The following is a 22,861-nucleotide window of genomic DNA, read 5'->3' as shown; positions in this document are numbered from 1 at the left end:
AATAGTAGTATTTGGAACTAATTAAACATCTATTTCAGTTAAAATCCACAGATATCATCATAGCACATGCTAAACGTAACTTATTTAACTCATAAATTTAATGAACAAGTAGGATATTACATTTGTCATGGCATCAACACAGCCATTGCTTACAGGCTCAATGTAGTGTTTACCTTCATGCATCTATATTCTTCAGCACAATGATAACCACAAAAATTTCAACCCTAACTTTTGAAATTTCCAATATTATCAAGACTATTTACAAGTTATTACAAATTATACAACTTTTTTAAATTGAAGTGTAAGCAGCAAACTACATATCAGACTAACTTACCCTAAAACTGATTTGTTGCATGCAAGGCCATATCTAAAATTGTTAGTTTTCAAGCTTTTGTTTTTGTTCCTTGAACCGGTTCAGAGCCCTGATTTCAACACAAACTGACTCAGTTATCTTGAGTAAGTCTTTTATGAGTAATAATGGTTGCCATCTGACAATAAGTTTCCATACGTAATCATTCACCACACCCCACTGTCTGTGTCTGAGAATAAAGGGCATTATTGTCATGGCTTTTAAGTAGTACTGTATGTTTTTTTCTTTATGCATGTGTTACCAGAAATAAAGCAAGAAAAGAAAGACTAAAAGAAAAAAGACAGAAGGAATGTGTTGTCATGATGTCTTAAGATATTTTCCTTTGCCATTCCACATTTTTTCTTTTTCTTCTGAAATACACTTGTTGGGCCAGTTTGAAATTCTTTTGAAAAATTATGAAAATTATGAACTATCAAATGAGCAGAAAGTTATCAATTTCCTATATAAAAATGTCTCTGTGACTTCTCTGACAAGGACCTAATAGATGTTTCCTGTTGCATGTCTGCACAATCATACCTTAACAATGCCTACAAGAAGTACAGACTGTGTAAAAAATTTTCTCAGTGAAGAGTGGTTTGTCATCTTTGGCATAAAAGAATGTGAAGAATGAAACGGAGGAATTGCATTACGGGAAAAGAAGTGGGCAGGTGAGTGAGTGACAAGAAGAGCAATTTGAGAGACACACATAAAAGGGACTGTAAGAGTCACTTTGTACCAAATTACCACCAGCATCCATTCTGCTAAGGAACAGAGTGACTGTGTGAAGATGTGGAGATCAACGTGTGTGACTTTGACCCTGCTCATGTGTGTAAAAGGTAAGGTCTCATGATATGTCTATTAAAGCGAGGATAACTATTAACAAAGACATAATACTAAAAAGTGAATATATTTTAGGTTTTCTTTGTGGCACAGGACAAAAGAGCAGTCAATGAAAATAATGACTCATAACAGAGTCTTTTATAGATTTTTACTTTTGCCATTTAACCATTTGAAACGTGCGATCACACCGGTGTGATTAGAACTTCAGTGCGTCACGTTATCAACTGCTAAATTAAAATCTGCGTTCGCGCTTTGGCTGGCAGCGCTAGCCTCAACACAACTGTTCTGTGTTTTTAACCATATAATGTTTATTTTATGTTTCTGACATTTAAATATAGCCTAAGTACTAGCAAAAAATGTGTATAGTTTGTTAAATATAGGCTACACTGATGACTATAGAAGCAGCAATAATCCTTTCAAATGAATTTAACGTGTTTTATTGATATCCGATTTTCTACACATTGCAAGTTCACTCTAATGTTAGATAGGCTATTGAATAGTGCCCCAAAGTTGTCATTATAAAGTTTTAATGTAAATAATAATAATAGTTAGACCTATTTTTATTTGAGGTTATAGTTTTTCCACATTGAAAACCCTCCCTCCCTAAGTGGTGCAACTTAAAAATAAGTGCATGACTTACTCATCAACATGAAATTTGCAGTTCAGTAAAGTACAGGCAAATTCCAAACAGAAGTGTTATGCCCTAGGCTACTCCCTTCAAAGGGCAGAGCCCTTGAAGTGGGGACATTGGAGGGAGCAGGGCACTTGCTGATTAGCTGTTCTTATGACATAAATGTCTTATTATTGCAACATAACTGTTGCAAATAAATATATTTATAGAATCACCCATGTAATGTTTAAATAAGTTTCATAAATAAGAAATGTGTTAGGTAATGCAGGGTCCAAAGATGAGACTGTACATTTTAAAGTTAAGAGCAGAGAAATACACTCACACAAACACATATAGAATTTTTTTTTTTTTTACTTTTTATATATATATATATACATAAAATGTATATATATTTGTGTGTGAGAGTGTATTTTTCTGCTCTCAACTTTAAAATGTGCAATCTCATCTTTGAAGTTTGGACCCTGCATTACATAACGCATTACTTATTAAACTTATTTAAACATGAAATGGGTGACTCTATAATTGGAGATACATTTCAAAAAGTTAGAGTCCCCCTGTAGACAATCATTTCATCCTTTAAAACTAATCTTTGATCACGTACCTATGAATGACTTTGTGGTGGTGGTAAATTAAACGCAATATGCAGTGATGTCAAAATCGCGTTGCATTGTGGTATGTGGAGCTGCCTAAAGTGTAGGCTACATACATATCAGACTCGCTCCCTCGGTCAAATTCGAGGGGTCGATGACTAATTAGGCAACATCGTTACTCTTCCTTGGTAACAGAATTGACCATTTTAAACTTTTTAGCCAAAAACTCCACTTGCTAGCATAAATGCTAAGAGCACATGGCACGAATGAAATCATGATTAAGACTTTTAAACAATAAACAAAAAATAATGACTTTGGACACCAAATGTAGGCCTACCTGCAATCATAGAATCACCCACATGACACAAATGTGTGAAATATATCACGAACAAAACAAAACAAAACAAAACAACTAGCATGTAGGCTACCCTTCGTGAAGGCATCTTTGTTCACTTTAGTTTGGAACCCGAAATTTCGTTCATCTTCGGAACACAAATGAAATCTTTCTGCCCCTCCATTGGGAGCACAGTTAAGGTCCAGAACGATAGTAAAGACATCATAAAAGTAATCCATGTGACTCCAGTGATTTAACCTCAATTTTAAATAGCAACGCGAGTGATTTTATTTACAAAATTATATTATCCAAAGTGCGTTTGCCAGCACAACACGCATGCGTCGTGTTACTGGGTTGCAGGTCAATATTTTTGTAAATAAAGTGGTAAATTGTTGTGTGTGTGTGTGTGTGTGTGTGTGTGTGTGTGTGTGTGTGTGTGTGTGTGCAAAGTAACAATGTCTTTTCACGCTTTGACTGAAATAAAAAAAATCGCAGTGTACATCCATGTTCACAGTAACTATTTTTACATAAGATTCAAAGCAAAAAGGTTTGTGAGATAATCTGTTAAATTCTCTTTCTGGGCAACATTCTTTTAATATTTCAAAAAAAAAATTTATTTCTTTTGTTACTTTTACAGAAACTTATAGATGTTTTATATTGTGAGCCACACCTACCATGCATATGGAATGTACTTGCAGGATGTCTCTTGTTGAATAGCAAGAAGGCTGATTTAAACCTGTTTGACCAGAGATGTTTTCTGCATGTGCAGTCTCACAAGTTTAATCTACCATTATCAGAGCAAGGATTTCTGGCAGTGTCATTATTAAGGAAAACATCAAAATGAATTATTCTAATGTGCACTTTATTTCTGCCCTTGCAGGTTCACTTTCTCAGCTGAATGGTAAGAGCTTTTCTCTTTCTTCAGATGTCGACATTAAGTCAAATAATTAATGTAGATATGCTAATGTGAACAATCACTCTCCTCTCTTTCTCTCTCATAGTTTGTGGACAAGCCCCTCTAAACACCCGTATTGTGGGTGGTGTGAACGCTCCCGATGGGTCGTGGCCGTGGCAGGTCAGTCTGCACAGCCCTACCTATGGAGGTCATTTTTGCGGAGGCTCCCTCATCAACAATGAATGGGTGCTGACGGCAGCTCACTGTTTACCTAGGTAAAATTCACATCAAAACACGTTTTTAATTTTTATTTATTTATTGGTAGAAGGTACTTGGTATATTGTTTTGTTCTTCTCACTTACATGTACTTTGACTGTATCTAGTGTGACCTTATCCAGTCTGCGTGTGTATTTGGGAAGGAGGACACAGCAGGGATCCAATGCCAATGAAGTCACAAGAACTGTGAGAACGAAAATCGTTCACAGCTCTTACAACAGCAACACAAATGACAATGACATCGCTCTGCTGCGCCTTTCCTCCACTGTTACCTTCAATAACTATATTAAACCTGTTTGTCTGGCAGCCCAGAACAGCGTCTTCAGTGCCGGCACCAGCAGCTGGATCACAGGATGGGGAGATGTTCAGTCTGGAGGTAGAAAACACACACAAACTCATAAATTCACATTTGCATCAACTTATAACATCATTTATTTATAATTATGAGTGCGTTTGTGTACGTTCAGTGAGCCTACCTGCTCCTGGGACTCTGCAGGAAACTATGGTTCCAGTCGTGGACAACACTCGATGTAATACTCTGCTGGGTTCTGGATCTGTTACCAACAACATGATCTGTGCTGGTTTAACGCAGGGAGGCAAAGACACCTGCCAGGTACAACAAACCCCAACCAGATTATTACTACTGTTAGGGGTTAACAGTTTAGGACCCAAGGACCAGATGTTTGAAAGAAGACCCTGTTGTGGCAAAAACAATAATTAAACAATCATCATCACTGCATAAGAGACACCAAGAATCAAATTGTATTTTAAAAGATATTTACTCTCTTGCAAGAGGCTTAGTCACAAAATCACAGCAGCGACCCCGTGACGTGAGCAAGACCTGACACCCAGCCCAGGAAATTCCCTTCTCATACTCCTTCTTCAAGGTCTTTTCTCTCTAGTTTTCCACTCACCCAGCATGGCCACATCCACATCACATTTAGAATAGAATGACCCCTCTAACCCCTGAAGTTAGGCATGTCGTGACCTTCCAGGTCGCAGATTTGGGTTGCTGGGTGCCAGCATGTCCCGAACAACAACCTGTTCCTTAACCTGTAACCAAGAAAACTAACACACACACCGACACGGTTCCAAGGTTGGATTTGGCTAGGCTCTAACTATAAACAGGAGTCCTGTCTCAAAACATCAAGATAACAAGTTCTTTCTCTCAAGGATAGGACACTTTTAAATGGAAAAAATATAGGCTTTCACTGAGAAATGGTCCCTTAAACTATTGGCTTCAATGACCCCTATTTGTTTTAATACGTTGAAGACCTTTCTCAAACACAAAACATGTCCCTATTTCATTTCTGGAAGCCGGGCTAAATAAGCAAGCACTGTTACTGCATTCAGATATCAAATAAAGACATTAAAGAATGCATGAAAAAAACATTTCAGTGATCACACTGGTAACTTGTATAACAAAGTAAAATCTCCAGAGAAGTCATTCAACTCATTTGATATTTAGAAGGAAATATATTGATTAATACCTTGATTATAATCACTCATTACATATACATTGAAGCAGCAGTGGATTCCAATTCACCCCCTTCACTACAAATAATCTAAGCTTGTACAGCTTCCGTGAACATTCAAGATAGCATTTTAAAACCTACTGTATATTCCTGGAATTCACATTGCTCATTTAGTGTAAATGTTTGATGTTGAATAGCTCCAGTAGTGTAAATATACATGAAACACAAGGGCTGTAGTGCTCCTGTGGGGCAGAGGTTGGAGTGCGGACCCGGACTGCCATTTTCCTGTTGCATGTAACTGTCCCATCTTGATCAAATAGCACCCCATCCATCTCCTTTTTCTTTCTCTTTGTCCCTCTCTGTAGGGTGACTCTGGTGGTCCAATGGTGAGTCAGCAGTGTACAGTGTGGGTTCTGGCTGGTATCACCAGCTGGGGGTATGGCTGTGCCGATCCCAACTCTCCTGGGGTTTACACCCGTGTGTCTCGATATCAGTCCTGGATCACGAACAACATTGGTACGAACCTGCCGGGATTTGTCACCTTCAACCCCCCAAACTCATGCTCCTCTGCCAGCCTAAGTAAAACCCTCTCTCACACACCTAAACACATATATCCACTCAAAGCATACTTGTTTGATTAATGCTTGTTTGTATGCGCAGCCTCAACCTCCTGTAGGGGAAGATGCAACGAGAAGTATAGCCTTTTCAATCGCTGCAACTGCAATACTAACTGCACAACAAAATGCTGCAGTGATTATAGACAGCGTTGTGCCGGTAAGCCCAAACACATTCATTTCCATAATACACAAAGAAACACAAACATAATTCACTTATAAAAGAGTTGTTGCCTTAAAAGCAAACTATCAAACCACGTGACATCTGCAAACAAATGGTGCTAGTCACTTTCCCAGATTACTTTACTTTTTTGCAATTACTTGAGGTGATTGTTAATGGAAGTATGTATGAAGTCAGTGTTTTTGTCTTCATTTTGAAAAGTATATCTATTGTTTTGTATTCATTTCATGAGTTCACCTGCCTATTTAGCCTTAAAGGTTAAAATTAAACTAACTTGGCTTGCTGTCCTTGGATGAGGCTCGAACCTGAGGCTTGGCTCGAGCTCTGAGTTTAAAAAAAAAACTATATCGGAACTGCGCATAGAAGTAGAGAGAAAAATGTAGGGGGAGAAGGAGGGCTGCCTGAAGAATTTGTCAATGGGATGACGTGGTGTCTGCTGCTTATAGTATGCTCGTAATGATGATTGACGGGACTGAATGTTTTAGGCTCCTCCCGAACCTACGTTTGGAACCTCATTTTCAACCTAAAATTCTTGAAATGTCTTGCTTAAATTTTTTTTTTTTTAAATTCAATAAATGCCACTTGCTTTGATATGTTTTATTAGTTTATTATTATTTGATTTGGTGGGCTATGTTTTATTGCTGCACACCATAACATGCATTAAACATAGGCTACACTTTGCATGTCCAAAAAGTGAAGACCAAAAGTAACTCTTTCTTGCTCCAACTCACTTTTGTTTTTGTGTCTCTGCAGTGTGAAGTATGTCATAACTCCCTGGATTGTTCAAAAACAGGCTAATAAGCACCTCACTTGCACACAAGTCAGGGGATAAAATATCTTTATCTGCATGTTCTACTATTTTACTTCAGCGCTGCTTTGGAAACGTTGCACAGTGCAAACAGTCTGTCAAAGATCTGCTGCACTGACTTCACTCAGGGGTGTAAATGTATATTGTTTATGTTCAACATAAATTTAACAACAGCACTTACCTCACTCCATTAGTAGTCTATTATTACCTCTCTCTCTTTTATTTTTCTTCCTTTCCAGTTGTAGCTCGTAACCAGCTAGATTAATTGTAGACACTTTAAACTTTTTTTCTTCATTAAGCTTTTTTTTAAATGTACATTTCTTATATAAAAATGTTATATATAACAATGACATGGAATTTAAAATTGATGTCTTCATTTGTGATCACAGTATGTTGCTGAACAATTAGTGGGGATTTCTTTGAGTTTAAATTCATATTTATGTCACTAAATTCTTGAACATATATCGTTTTTATAATAAGCAATGTATGTATAATGATATCATGGATTTGATAAGAATCATTAAATACTTTTAAACACTGTCTGTCTTTTAATGCTGTAATAAATCTCTCCAACAGGGAGCGATGTGAGAACAGGTAAATTCTTACTACATACATATCATATCACAAATTTTGTCGCTGCGTCCCAATTCGCATACTATCCGTCCAAAATTGTATTCGAAAATAGAATATTAGTACATACAGTACAGGCCAAAAGTTTGGAAACATTACTATTTCTGTTTTTGAAAGAAGTTTCTTCTGCTCATCAAGCCTGCATTTATTTGATAAAAAATACAGATTTTTTTTTTTTATATTGTAATATATTATTACAATTTAAAAATAATTGGTTTTCAATTTATTATACTTTAAATTATCATTTATTTCTGTGATGCAAAGCTGAATTTTCAGGATCATTACTCCAGTCTATGATCCTTTTAGAAATCATTCTAATATGATGATTCATTATCAAAGTAGGAAACAGTTCTGCTGCTTAATATTTTTTCAGAACCTGTGATACTTTTTTAGGATACTTTGATGAATAAAAAAAATAAAATAAAAAAAAATAAAAAAAGAAGCAAATGTTTTAAAAATAGAAATCTTTTGTAACAACAATATACACTACTGGTCAATAATTTGGGGTCAGTCATTTTTTTTCTTTCTTTTTTTGAAATAAATCAATACTTTTATTCAGCAAGGATGTGTTAATTTGATAAAAAGTGATAGTAAAGAAGATTTATATTATTAGAATTTTTTTTTTTTTTATAAATGCAGTTCCTTTTTAACCTTTTATTCATCAAATATATTAGGCAGCAGAACTGTTTCCAACACTCATAATAAATCAGAATATTAGAATGATTTCTAAAGGATCATGTGATAGACTGGAGTAATGATCCTGAAAATTCAGCTTTGCATCACAGGAATAAATGATCATTTAAAGTATAATAAATTGAAAACCAATCATTTTAAATCGTAATAATATATCACAATATATATATTAAAAAAATCTGTATTTTTTATCAAATAAATACAGGCTTGATGAGCAGAAAAAACTTCTTTCAAAAACATTAAAAATAGTCATGTTTCCAAACTTTTGGCCTGTAGTACATCCAGAGAATGTCTAATAAGGGGAGAAGTTTCACTCTCAGTAAACTTCCGGCTTCTGAACTGGTTGCAGTTCCACTCTGGTTCCATATGAGGGCGCTCACAGGACGAGTGCAGACATCATATAGATAGACGCCCTATCGACCGCTACTATGAGGCGCCGGACTGGACAAAAGAGAAGCGAACTGCGCGAGCGAGCGACAATGCTCGAGAGAGACCGAAAGTGCGCGAGAGAGACCGAGTGTGTCTGCGCGCGCGAGCGAAAGTTTGCGAGAGAGACCGAGTGTGTCTGCGCGCGCGAGCGAAAGTGCGCGAGAGAGACCGAGTAGTGTCTGCGCGCGAGAGAGACCGAGTAGTGTCTGCGCGCGAGAGAGACCGAGTGTGTCCGAGCATTAGTTTAGTAGGCTAATTGGTACAAAGTAATATATAATTATTATATAAGACGAGGCATGGACGTTAGATTAATGGACAGCAATAATCAGTAGGCTGCCTACTACACACGTCTTGCTTTGAACTATTTAATAAATATAAATTATTCGAGCAAAAACTTTCATATACGATTTAATAAGATTGAATTCAGGCAGTAATAGTAAGATTTCATAACCTATATAGTTAATGAACACTGTACCACAACCAGGTTTTACGTTTCTTAAGCGTCAAATAACAATGACTGGATGTTATTCACCGAGATCGAGATCAGTACCACGAGAGCTGTGGAGAGGATAATGGCATCTAGATGGTATATCTGCAAAGACTCCCTTTGATAAGAATGCAGCAAAACATCTAATTGGTCTGATATGTAGCTACAGGAAATAAAGTGTTTTTTTCTTTCTTTTTCTGAGATGTTATCATCTTTAACAAAATGTTTGACATTATTTGACAAGCATACACACATGCACACAAAATACACCAGTGTACATAAACACTATGATTATGATCAGTTAAGTTTGAATTGTATTTTTTAATAAAATATTCGTTAAACTTTCTATTTAGCGTAATGAAATGCATTTGCTTTATCAGACTTAAGATAGCAGTGTCAATTTACTGTTAAAAATAAAATGATTTCAGCCGAAATTACCTGTGTTGTTCTATTTTTTTATATTGGCCCATTTTACCTGCAACTTAGTGCCTTTGCTCACGTACTGTATCACCTGTTGATATTCTAACTCATAATTTACTTTTTCGTGCTTAAATACATATGTTTAAGAGACCAATGCTAATTTATAATAATATCATTATGTCATGCAGGGCTTATTTGATATTATTTAAATAATAATAGGTCATATTAATTGCAATAATAATAATTATAACAGAAGATACTATCTCTAGTCTTTCCTAATATTAATTATAAATACAATGCATATAAAAAATAATTACAATATAAAATAATATTTTTTTTTCGAGCAAAATAGTAATGTTTCTCTGAGTCACTTAGAGTAGGCTAAAGAATGACAAATTCAGTGCTGCAAATTGTAGAAAAAATATTCCCTTGTAGTAGGCTACTTGGGACAGACAAAAAAGTTTTTCCATCTTCTATCTGATTCAAATCACAGTCTGCATAGTCTCTGTTCTCTTTCTTGGTATCCATGAGTTTATGTCGTCCGTTCTCCATTTCCAAGTCTTTATCCAAGTCATGGTCACTGAATCGATATTTTGAAAGAAGTTGTCTCTTTTAATTGTGTAATTTATCAGTAATTTGCCAGTTTTGTGGTTCTATTTAGGGACGGGTAACACTGGGGTTTGGTTTATTGAATAATAATATGAATTGAAGACAACAGTCTGTTAAGAGAGAAAGAAAGTATAAGCTACATCCTGCTGATTCAGTGGTAATAATTTAATTCTTGTTTTTATTTTATATTATATTACACTCGGTCTCTCTCGCGCGCAGACACACTCGGTCTCTCTCGCGCGCAGACACTACTCGGTCTCTCTCGCGCACTTTCGCTCGCGCGCGCAGACACACTCGGTCTCTCGCGCGCACTTTCGCTCGCGCGCGCAGACACACTCGGTCTCTCTCGTATGGCAAGCCAAGAGGCTCAGAAATACGCCATAGATGAATCGCGTTTAAAGCCAAACGCCGTAAAATACGGCGTTTTAAACCGTATTGGACGCCGTAAAATACGCCGTTGTAATTACAAACGCCGTAAAAGACGCGCGAAATACGTCAATGACGCCGTATTTGACGGCGTTTTAGTGTGCATGGAAAGCGCCGCTTTTTACGCCGTTCATCTCGCCATATGACGCCGTAAAAAACGCCGTTTTGGTTGCACAGAGCGCGCGCTATTTTACGGCGTTTTGCTTATAGTATAATGAGACACGCCCGCTGATTTCCACAGCCAGTAAGTTTGAACTGTTCTCTCCCAATCAATGATGAACTGAGTCAGACCAGACGAATTCAGCACGGATCATTTGTGGTAATCCAATTCGAATTCTTATGCTCGTATATGAGGAGTTATTAAACAAGGAAAAGAATCCAAGTCGTATTGGCTTAACTCGGCACATTTCCATCTGTGCTGAATAACAACATATTGATATAACCCATAGAATGCCCTATGAATTTGTGTGTTTTAAATAGGCCTATTTGAAAAAAAAAATAAGACGAATGTATTTTTTGCTATTTCTAAAAAATGTGGCAGATTTGTTGGTAGGTATATAAGCTTCTCCTTCCAGAATTAAATAGTGTTCCGATTTTTGTAGGCTAATTAAATTCGTGTTTTATTCATATTATATTCATTAATAAAAATAACATAGCCTAGTTATTTCTTTACCACATTTGAGTAATTATTCTTAAAAGAAATGTAAATTATGCTTGCAACAATAGCTGTAGGTTAATTGGCCTGGATGAGTGTGATTGGCCTAATATTGTGTCCCAGACCGGCATTAAATAATTCGTGAATATTTGTAAAAATTCGTGGCTTGAAAGAGTTGTAAAATTGACAGTTCTGTCGATGTTTTGCCCAGGCAGGGTTAGTTAGGTAAAACTAAAACTATTAAAAACATTGAAATGCTAATCGAAATAAACCTGAAATAAAGGAAAATATAACTAGTTGAAAAACTTAAACTAAACGGAAATGAGAAATGTTTTTTTTTTTTTTTATCAACAAACTGAATTCATTTCGGGTTTTTTTTGCTTCCACCTTCAACCGACGCGATCTTCCATTCATTAACCGACAAGATTATGTTAAATTAAAATTAAATTAAATTAGAATGAACAAGTGACTGTGACCCATTAAAAATAGGCCTACCAAAAATATTTTTTTTGTTTTAGCCTGCATGTAAAATAGCAGCAACAGAATAGGGGGATTCATCATCGTATTCACCTGTAGTGCTTCTGTGAACGGAGAAAAAACAGGATAACATCCATAACTCTATACTCTATCCATAATTCTGATACAATGTCTGAACAATCCGGCGACTCAAAACGGGGGTTGGAGGTAACGAAAAAAAATTAATAAAATTTACACTGCCTACGTAGCTTCTCTGCAGGGGCGGCGCCAGAGAATTTTTAACGCATGTGCTGAGGGGGTGCTAGATCATTGACAGGGGGAGCTGCGCAAAACTTGGCCACTAAATATTTAATATTCAGTTATTTTAATGATCACAATTAAAGTTTTATTAAATTGAACAAGCGCAACATTCAGCACATTCAAATAAAGATGTAGGCTATTATTAATAATAATGTTATATCAACATAATATCTCGTTATTTCGACATAATATGTGAAATATCTCGAAATAACGAGATATTATGTCGATACTACTGCTGTGTCCACCATGGTCTCCACATTCTTGATCAGCAGAAACGATTTTTGCTTGTTTGGGATCTGACTGGCCAGCGTATTTTAAAAATGTAAGCAAACTTAGCTGTTTTTTTGACATTTTTTTCCCTGAAACGATCGAGGCAAACAGCAATCTCAACTAGCACAACAAGCAGGCAAGTCATGTGTCACCCATGTTCACATGTTCCGGCTCAAATTTTAAAATGTGAAAATCCTATTCATTTTGCTTTATTGATTTGAATGATCTTTAATATTTTCTTTAATTTCAGTTTATTATTTAGCTTGGATTAATATTAATAATTAACATAAAATTAATAATTCCTTGGAAGCATACGAATTGGATTACCACAAATGATCCGTGCTGAATTCGTCTGGTCTGACTCAGTTCATCATTGATTGGGAGAGAACAGTTCAAACTTACTGGCTGTGGAAATCAGTGGGCGTGTCTCATTATACTATAAGCAAAACGCCGTAAATAGCGCGCGCTCTGTGCAACCAAAACGGCGTTTTTTACGGCGTCATATGGCGAGATGAACGGCGTAAAAAGCGGCGCTTTCCATGCACACTAAAACGCCGTCAAATACGGCGTCATTGACGTATTTCGCGCGTCTTTTACGGCGTTTGTAATTACAACGGCGTATTTTACGGCGTCCAATACGGTTTAAAACGCCGTATTTTACGGCGTTTGGCTTTAAACGCGATTCATCTATGGCGTATTTCTGAGCCTCTTGGCTTGCCATACTCTCGCGCACTTTCGCTCGCGCGCGCAGACACACTCGGTCTCTCTCGCGCACTTTCGGTCTCTCTCGAGCATTGTCGCTCGCTCGCGCAGTTCGCTTCTCTTTTGTCCAGTCCGGCGCCTCATACGCTACTGCCTACTGGCGCGGGCGAGCCGTGGGGCCGCCATCTTAGACCGGTCACCCGCTCCACTCAGTGTAATCTGTATGGCAGGTGCAATGAGCTGTCAGCGCATTTAATTAATCATACCTCACTGAATTCCGAACTGATTTTCACGCGGGTTTTTTTGCTGCAAAGGTCATTCATGTAGCTATTATACAGGACACATGGTTCGGCGTATTTTAATATTCATAGTAGGCTTAACAGTAATATAATATTCTGATATAAGATATAAAGTGACCAGACGTCCAAAATCAAAATATGTGATGTAGGATATAAGGTATTTTATAAATCACACACTATAAATATGATAAAGAAGCAGAAACAGATAGTTGCAGTAAAGTAAGATATTTTAATAAGTTGAAGAAACGTGTGTGTTTTACATTTACATTGCTTCCTGATATCACGTGCGCAAACACAAATAACCTATATAGGCCTATATATATATATATATATATATATATATATATATATATAACAGTTATGTCCGGTCGAACAATGTATGAATTAACTTAAGATTGGATTGCGGTAAAAGTAAGTTTCGTGCCTCTTACAAGTGCTTTCGAACTTCTTTCTGATCTGAATGGTATGTGGAAAACACTTGAGTTGAGGGAGGGAGAAAACACGCAACTGAATGCCTTTTCAGGCGTCTCAATACTTGAAAAACCACAGGAAACTACTTTTAAACACGAAATTACTTGATTTACAGAGGATCTATTCGCACGTCTATAAACGTTAACGTTACCTGAGGTAATTTTCCTGGACCTTTTTACAGAAGGTAAAAGTCGCCGTAATCTTTACTGACATTGTCCGAAATGATTACTGAGATGGCACATTCAGACGGGACTAAAATAACCGAGAAGCTCTTGTAATTATTACTTTACCCCACCTCTCCATGTCAGGTGAACACCGGCTGGTGCAGTAAACATTGCCTAGCTAACGTTAGCTGGCTACGATATCAGTACAGTAATATCAAAGATCCTTGCTCCTTCTCAATTATCTGGTAATATTCTATTCACAAAATACAACCAATAGTACGGTAATGTTAAAAGTAATCCCCTGGGCCCTATTTGCGATGGTCCGCCGATTAGAACAGGAAAATACTCCACAGTGCTCTAGCATCTTCACTGCTGCCACGCAACGAAACTAGGAACACGACCGGTTTAAGATGGCGGCCGCATTTCTCAGTGCCCAGCGGCCAATAGGGATCTCCCAGTCACGTGACCCCTAGCCGCGTGTCAGCCATTTTGACGGAATACTATTGCACAAGCGCACATACATGAGAATGCGGATTATCACTTATATGGCTGCGAATTGATTAAAATAATGAATAATGGTCACTGTATAATTATCTTGAGCCTGCTGAAATGTTCCTATAAATATATTTTCTTTCCAACTGTGCAATCTTAATAATAAATAGGCTAAATATATTTATCCACTAAGCTGCAGCAGTCCTATGCTCGTCTTCCCATTAAGTTTTTTTTCTCTTTCTGACATTTCATACCTGTTTTTCATACCATTTTTATTTATTAAATTGACTATAAAAAAAGATTGCTTGTGTGTGCTGGTGTTCATTCCAGTCTTTTAAAATAGTTGAATGAATGAATGCTCGCGAGGTGCCTGTAACGATTTTAAATAGGCTAACGTTAGGCTAGTATTTAATCAATAATGTACACAGGGTAGAGGAGAACGACAGTCAACTACTTTGAATATTATAGCATTTTGGGCGTAAACATGTAAATAGTGAAAAGACTGACATTGAAAAATGACACAGAATGATTAAAATGTAATATTTCAATATTTAATCCAAATAAATAAATAAATGTTCGTGGTTCGCACTGATGTTATTCATTTGTTCTCACACACTTCAGCGTCGCGGTCACTGGCCACTAGCCTATCTATTATTAGCGCAGCGGCCGTCAGCTAACTCTTCACGTCATTGTCATCATAAAAAGAAATATACAAGAGGAAGATAAAATAATTAGGAATCATAGATCCATATGAAGCACCACGAGTTCTTTTTACAGGCATTAAATGTGTAGAAAAACTTCCTGACATTGAGTTCGGTGACATTTACAGCTACCTTATTCACTTCCCATCACGCTACACCGGAGCTTCATTAAAAGCATACAAATGCTTAGCAGGCTATCGGTATCACGAGTCCGGATGGGTCAGCAACTCTTTGATTTGGACGCCAGCGGGGAAGGATTTTTCAATCATCACCGCAAAGGTTGGTAAATAGATGAATATTTCGCGACGAGCTGTATTATCACCAGCGGTTTAGCATTTTCTATTCCGTCAAGATGGCTGCTCTAAATGGCGTGACGTCACGCGGGACGTCCCTATAGGGCATCTAGTCTCTATATAATATCTATGGTCTATACGCTTCACGCAGCCGCCATTTTGAAATCGAAAGTGAGGCTCAGGTGGGAAGAACCCCGGAAGTAAAGATAAACAACAATGCCTTGGATTACCAACCTGAAGCTGCTGCCGCGATTTACACTATTGGATGTTAATATTCAATATAGGATATATATATAGTTCATTCCTGCTTCTTTTTTTACATTCTGAATTATATATAAATGAATTTCACTGTATATAGTCTAAAGTATGAAAGAAATGTATGTACAGTTTTAGAATTGACACACCATCATTAAACACAACAATACGCCATCGCATTCACGACTCTCCTGTGATTAAAGGCGACACTTCCGGTTTTCTTCCCACCGGAGCCTCGCTTTCGATTTCAAAATAACGGCTGCGTGAAATCAGCGTATACCCCTCAAAATCCACTTTTCTCAGGATATAATTTTTTGTCTAGTAATTTGAATGTTGTATTTGAAAGGAGATGCAAAGAAATTACACATTGCTGGGTGTTAGATTTTTTAGAGTCACTTATTTGCTTTAAAAAGGCTTTAAAATGTCAGTGACGTCATACACATCGTACGACCAGAGATACTGCTTTACGGCAATCCTTCAGTCACTTTGGTGCTTTCGCGCTCTGCACTTTCTTTTCTCTCGAGGCATCGACAACACAGCTGACACAGGTGACAGAGCTTTTTTTTTTTTTTTTGAAGACCACGCTGAATACACACACACACACACGATGCCATCAAGCCGTATCTCTGGTCATAATCAGTCCTTCACTGACCAATCAGCGTTCATTAGCAGAATGCTAGCGTGTTAAAGGTAGTGGTGGGCAGATCGAGGCTTCGTGAAGCAATGAAACAGTTGAACCAAATGGGCCATATTGTTTCGATGCTTCGAATCAATCCGACACCCGTCTCAACGGTGACACCTAGTGGTCACTTGCAGGTGTTGATCTGAAACAACCTTGACGAGCCATTAAAAAAATGTGTTGTTTTTTTATTATTGTATTTTTCTAATATGTGAAGCTTGTAACCTGTTGCCTCCTCACTGTGCATAATGTTATTTTGGTCCTGCAAAATGAATATTAATAAAATAAATCAAGCCACAATGTCTCACTTTTTTAGAGATTTTTATTAAAAAATATTAATTTCTCTGCTGTGGAAGGACTTAGCCTACTTCTTTTTTTACAGATAATTTCTCCAGCCTTTGAAAAAATCCTCTCACAAGGGACTCTTGTTGCTGACGTGCAAATATATATTTTTAGCTAGGACATACAAATGAGGAAAGATTACTGCTCTCTCTTTCCTGTAAGTTAGTGGATCATGAGTTCTGGGCAAATACGCAAATTTCAAATTCTCCTCAAATGGCGCATCATGGATGATGTATTGTTGTAGTAGGCTAGCTGCCGATCACAATACACACATCTCACTTTATTTGGGGTTTCTAAACGGAAAATGCTCCCACACCACAGATGTACAGCATCTCTTCTGGGGAGCCTCCATTTTATCTATCTATGTATCTATCTGAATCTATCTATGTATCTAGATATGTATCTATAATCTATCTATGTCTCTAAATATGTATCTAGATATGTATTCTCGCGAATGTTTACATTCCTCCAGACGCGTGTGTGAGCGCGGCGATACAACAGCTGGCTGAACATATAGCTGAAATGGAACAAAGGTACCCAGACTCTCTTTTAATCATTCTTGGGGATTTTAACAAAGCAAATCTCTCCCGTGAACTGCCAAAATACAGACAGCATGTTACATGTCCTACCAGAGACAGTAATATATTGGACCACTGTTACACCACGATAAAGAATGCGTATCACTCCGTCCCACAGGCAGCTTTGGGGCTCTCTGATCACTGTTTGGTTCATCTTATACCGACCTACAGGCAGAAACTGAAATCAGCTAAACCTGTAATAAGGACTGTAAAAAGATGGACCAATGAAGCAGAGCAGGATCTACAGGCCTGCTTCGATTGCACTGATTGGACTGTTTTTGAAGCTGCAGCCACCGATCTGGATGAGCTCACAGATACTGTAACATCATATATCAGTTTCTGTGAGGATACATGCATTCCTACCAGGACATTCTTATCATTCACTAATGATAAACCATGGTTTACTGGGAAACTCAAACAGCTTCGTCATGCCAAAGAGGATGCTTACAGAAGTGGGGATAAAATCTTGTATAACCAGGCCAGAAACAGACTGACAAAGGAGATCAGAGTTGCTAAAAGAAGCTACTCTGAAAAGCTGAAAACCCAGTTTTCAGCCAACGACCCGGCATCAGTCTGGAGAGGCCTGAGGAACATCACCAACTACAAATCACCATCCCCCCGATCTGTGGAGAATCAACAACTGGCCGACACTCTCAATGCATTTTATTGCAGGTTTGAGAAGCCCAGACTCACACCTCACACCCGCTCTGATGTGCACTTCACACATCCACCATCACCTCCTGCAACCCCTCTCCTCCCCCCTTCTGCCATCCAACCTGAGCTTAAGGTCTGTGTGGAGGACGTGAGCCGAGTCTTCAAAAAACAGAAGACTAGGAAAGCTTCAGGCCCAGACGGCATCTCATCTGCTTGTCTAAAAGCCTGCGCTGACCAACTGGCCCCAGTCTTCACGCAGATCTTCAACAGATCATTGGAGCAGTGTGAAGTTCCCTGCTGCTTCAAACGCTCCACTATCATTCCGGTTCCCAAAAAAACTAAAATCACTGGACTTAATGACTACAGACCTGTCGCTCTCACGTCTGTGGTCATGAAGTCGTTTGAAAGACTGGTGCTGGCCTATCTGAAGGACATCACTGGACCCCTGCTGGATCCCTTTCAGTTTGCTTACAGAGCAAACAGGTCTGTGGATGATGCAGTCAACATGGGACTGCACTATATCCTGCAACATCTTGACAGACCTGGGACTTATGCACGGATCTTATTTGTGGACTTCAGTTCGGCCTTCAATACCATCATCCCTGATCTTCTCACAGCCAAACTGACTCAGCTCTCCATGCCATCCTCAATCTGTCAGTGGATCTCCAGCTTCCTGACGGACCGGCAGCAGCGAGTGAGACTGGGGAAGCTCACATCCAGGACCCTCACCATCAGCACTGGCGCCCCCCAAGGGTGCGTTCTCTCCCCACTGCTCTTCTCCCTGTACACTAATGACTGCACTTCTAAAGACCCCTCTGTCAAGCTCCTGAAATTTGCAGACGACACCACCGTCATCGGTCTCATCCAAAATGGTGACGAGTCTGCTTACAGACTGGGGGTTGAACAGCTGGCTGTCTGGTGCAGCTATAACAACCTTGAGCTGAACACGCTCAAAACAGTGGAGATGATTGTGGACTTCAGGAGAAAATCCCCAGCACTCCCCCCTCTTACCATCATGAACAGCACTGTGGAAGCAGTGGAGTCATTCAGGTTCCTGGGCTCTACCATCTCTCAGGACCTGAAGTGGGCAAATCACATTGACTCCATTGTGAAAAAGGCCCAGCAGAGACTGTACTTCCTTCGCCAGCTGAAGAAGTTCAATCTGCCACAGGAGCTGCTGATCCAGTTCTACTCAGCTGTCATTGAGTCTGTTTTAAGCACTTCCATCACTGTCTGGTTTGGTTCAGCTACCAAATCGGACATCAGGAGACTACAACGGACAGTCCGGACTGCAGAGAGGATTATTGGTGCCACCTTGCCAACCCTCCAGGACCTGTACTCTTCCAGAGTGAGGAAGAGAGCAGGTAAAATCATCACAGACTCCACTCACCCTGGACACCCCCTGTTTGAACTGTTACCGTCAGGACGGCGACACAGATCACTGGCCACAAGAACATCCAGGCACAGGAACAGTTTCTTTCCACAGGCCATTTCCCTTCTGAACACTTAACATGCCCCCCAATGCATATGCCTGTAAGTGCAATACTCCCACTGTCTAGTGCAATATTCTATTCTCTAAGTCAGGTGATATTTATATTTATATTATTCATACTACTCAAAATACTGTAAATATGTTCATAATCTGTAACATGCACTAGACTCCCACTGTCTAGTGTAATATTCTCTAACTCAGGTGATATTTATATTTATATTATAATTCATATTACTCAACATACTGTAAATATGTTCATAATCTGTAAATGTTTATTCAGACTAAACCCAACTGTGACCCCTTTTTTGACTTTTTATACTATTTTTATTTTTTTTATATATTTTATTCTTAGAATTTGTATTACTATGTTTCTTGTTGTATTTGTATTTGTATATGTGCACTGGAAGCTTCAGTACCAAGAAAAATTCCTTGTGGGTGCAAGCACACTTGGCAATAAAGCTCTTTCTGATTCTGATTCTGATTCTGATCTAGATATAATCTATGTATCTGTATCTATAATCTATCTATGTATATAATCTATCTATATATGTATCTAATCTATCTATATATGTATCTATCTATTAATCTAGCTGTCTATATTTATATCTATGTATCTATTAATTTGTCACTATATGTATACTCTGTCTGTCTCTAGCCTATCAGTCAATGTGTTGTGTACATTTAAATGTAAGCCTAAATAGCCTATAACTAATCAAATCGCACTATGTCACTATATCACCAAAAGTCCGCTATCTCAAAATCAAACTCCTCTCACAAAAACCCACGAGGTCAATATGCGTTGATTTCACTTTTATACAGATGTGCGATTGTGTGGTCTGTTCCCGACCGTGTCAATCAAACGCTGATTCGGCGGACCACACCTGTGAAACACTTCGAGGCTTCGTTTGGCCATAGTCACGTGACATGGGTGTTTTGAATCACGCTTCGGATCAGTGTTTCGAAACATCTGCGCTTTGGGATCTCGCAAAGCTTCGGAACGACTGTTTTGCGTCTGCCATCCCTAGTTAAAGGGGGGTAATGTTTCAGAAAAAACTGAAGCTTCCCTGGGCGCCACCATTGATTAGCAGACCCCCACCTGCTGTTAGCATTCCATTGACTCCCATTCATTTTGGCGTCACTTTGACAGCGAATAACTTTACATCTGAGGTGTTTAAAGACTCCATTTGTCCATTATTTATTTCTAAAGAAACACGAAAATGTATAAAAGGCTCCATTACCTTGTATCTTACGTTATGGCCCTGTAGAAGCAGTTTTTGTAAAAAATGGGCTAACGATTGCGTCATAACCACGCGACTCTCTGTCGCACAGTAGAGAAATGACCGTATGGACAGGAAGAGAAGCTCGCGGACAATCGGGGGGATGTGGAGGCAAAATGACAAAATAATGAATCAGAATACTTAGCAAAAGTTGCTCCTGCTCCTAGCTCATGGACACCTCCTACTCACACTCTCCGTCTCTGCAAGTTTCGGAAGGGAATGATTCAGATTTCTCTTGACACAGCTACTAGAAGACAGACAGGTTGCTCATATCACATTGACGAAGTTGTATGTCCCAAAGCTTGCCTACTCTTTTGCTACACACTCAAAAGTATGTACTTTTTCTTCTCAAAAATAGTACATACTTTTAGGGTGTAGTATAAGTAGGCGAATTGGGATGCAGCTACCATAGATATACATAATAAAGGCTAGACGTCTCTAACGTCATCACCGGCGGCCATCTTGTCACAGGCAAGCTTTCTGGCGGGCTCTGTGGTACCTGATGTAAGGTGAGTGATCTGCACGAACACAAATACTCTCATCTCGTTGAAATCTTGACGTATTTACAAACGTTTTTTTTATTCTAGCCTCTATAACTCTGTGCCAGTACTTCACAAAGAAACTTTCCTAAGAAACAGGGTCTCAGCTTTCTAAAGAGGTCAGGCATTTGATGGTAGGCCAAAATAGGTGGGAACAGTGATCTCTGAAGTAGGCACAGTGCAATGTCGGGGGGAAAAGCCTAGAAATGGCCCAACCCTGAAGAAGTTAAAATAAACATGTAATAATTCAATTTTTTTATTATAATAGTAATATTCATATTATAAAAGTGTATATATATATATATATATATATATATGTTGCCATTCTGTACACTGAGTTTTAGTAGCCTATATATTTATTAACACATTTCATTAATTAACTCATTTTTCTTACTCTATTGGGATTCACTGACTTTGTTGGAAGTTGGAAAAAAATAAAAAGTTGGAAATGGAAACTAGTCCTCATTCTCTCTTCCTCTCTATCCCCTTCATCCACTCAAAACAACTATAGTAATAATCAAGACATCTACAACACCACCATTCTTAAAGATGTGCAAATGGCAGCTTCAGAGGTCAAATGTCAGCGGGTGAAACTATTGTGTAAATACCTGTAATCATGTCTGTCTGTCTGTTTTGTCTGAGTGGAAAGATGGATGAGGATCAGTCAAAGTGCACTAATGAACAACTTAAATTACATTAAACTGACTTAAAAAAAATTATTAAAAAAAGGTTGAAAATTGCTTAACTTATTTTGATAAGCTAAAGCCATGTAAAAACATGTAGTCATAACTTATTGATCATAATTTTTACAGTAAATATGCAAGAAAATAAAAATCTTAAAGTGTCATAAACATTTAGTATTCCAAGAGCATAAAAATCATGCTAAAGTGTATCTGTCTGTCTAGCTTGCTTTCTGAACCTGGCATTACACAAATATTGTTGGCTCTATGACGTATTGCTTTTGTTTCTCAGTTGTAAGTCGCTTTGGATAATAGCATCTGCTAAATGCATTCATGTTTTTGGGTGTTTGGGTGGTTTAGTTGTAAAGCATGCTTATCTTGAGCAAATACAGCCGTGCCATTATGATTCAGAGATTAAATTTCTGCAAAGCTGAAACTGAAATTTATTCCAAGTTCATTATATCAGTCTCTCCTGCCACTGATTTGCTTCATTTATGGACATGTAAGAAACTTTACAAGCAAATAAACTGGCAGTGTTGCCGCAATTCAGTATGCATCGTTTATCAGCCAAACTGCTTGTATAAGTATATTTTGGTGTGTATTGTGTAAACACTTTGCTCTCTGTCATATTGTGCTGGTATCATAAACCTTCATTTAAAAACCAAACTGACAATTATGTTTCAGCGAAGATGGTGGTTGTTAGAATTGTTTGAACAGTTTCAACCTTAATGACTTATTACGTAAAAGAGGAACATACAGAAGAGAACAGTGATTTCAAGGATGACAGAAATTCAAAATTTTATTTGATTAGTCAAGCTGGTTTCTGAGCTCTGAATCATCAAAGTAGAAAGTTT

The 22,861-nt window shown here is 38.1% G+C and overlaps 1 protein-coding gene across 1 annotated transcript; it reads left to right on the top strand.

Moving 5' to 3' along the window:
- The first annotated feature begins 1,045 nt into the window (after positions 1-1,045).
- On the top strand, positions 1,046-7,311 carry prss60.2 (serine protease 60.2). Its single transcript, XM_082137287.1, has 8 exons — positions 1,046-1,185; positions 3,625-3,645; positions 3,746-3,914; positions 4,023-4,291; positions 4,383-4,528; positions 5,756-5,969; positions 6,051-6,164; positions 6,939-7,311. The coding sequence occupies exons 1-8, from the start codon at positions 1,137-1,139 to the stop codon at positions 6,941-6,943; spliced, it is 987 nt and encodes a 328-aa protein (XP_081993413.1). The 5' UTR covers positions 1,046-1,136; the 3' UTR covers positions 6,944-7,311.
- The last annotated feature ends 15,550 nt before the right edge of the window (positions 7,312-22,861 follow it).

The sequence above is a fragment of the Leuciscus leuciscus genome (assembly GCF_965113295.1).
Source record: "Leuciscus leuciscus genome assembly, chromosome: 14".
Classification (NCBI taxonomy): domain Eukaryota; kingdom Metazoa; phylum Chordata; class Actinopteri; order Cypriniformes; family Leuciscidae; genus Leuciscus; species Leuciscus leuciscus.
The sequence above is the reverse complement of the archived record's forward strand: the minus strand, read 5'-3'. Positions and strand labels throughout refer to the sequence as shown.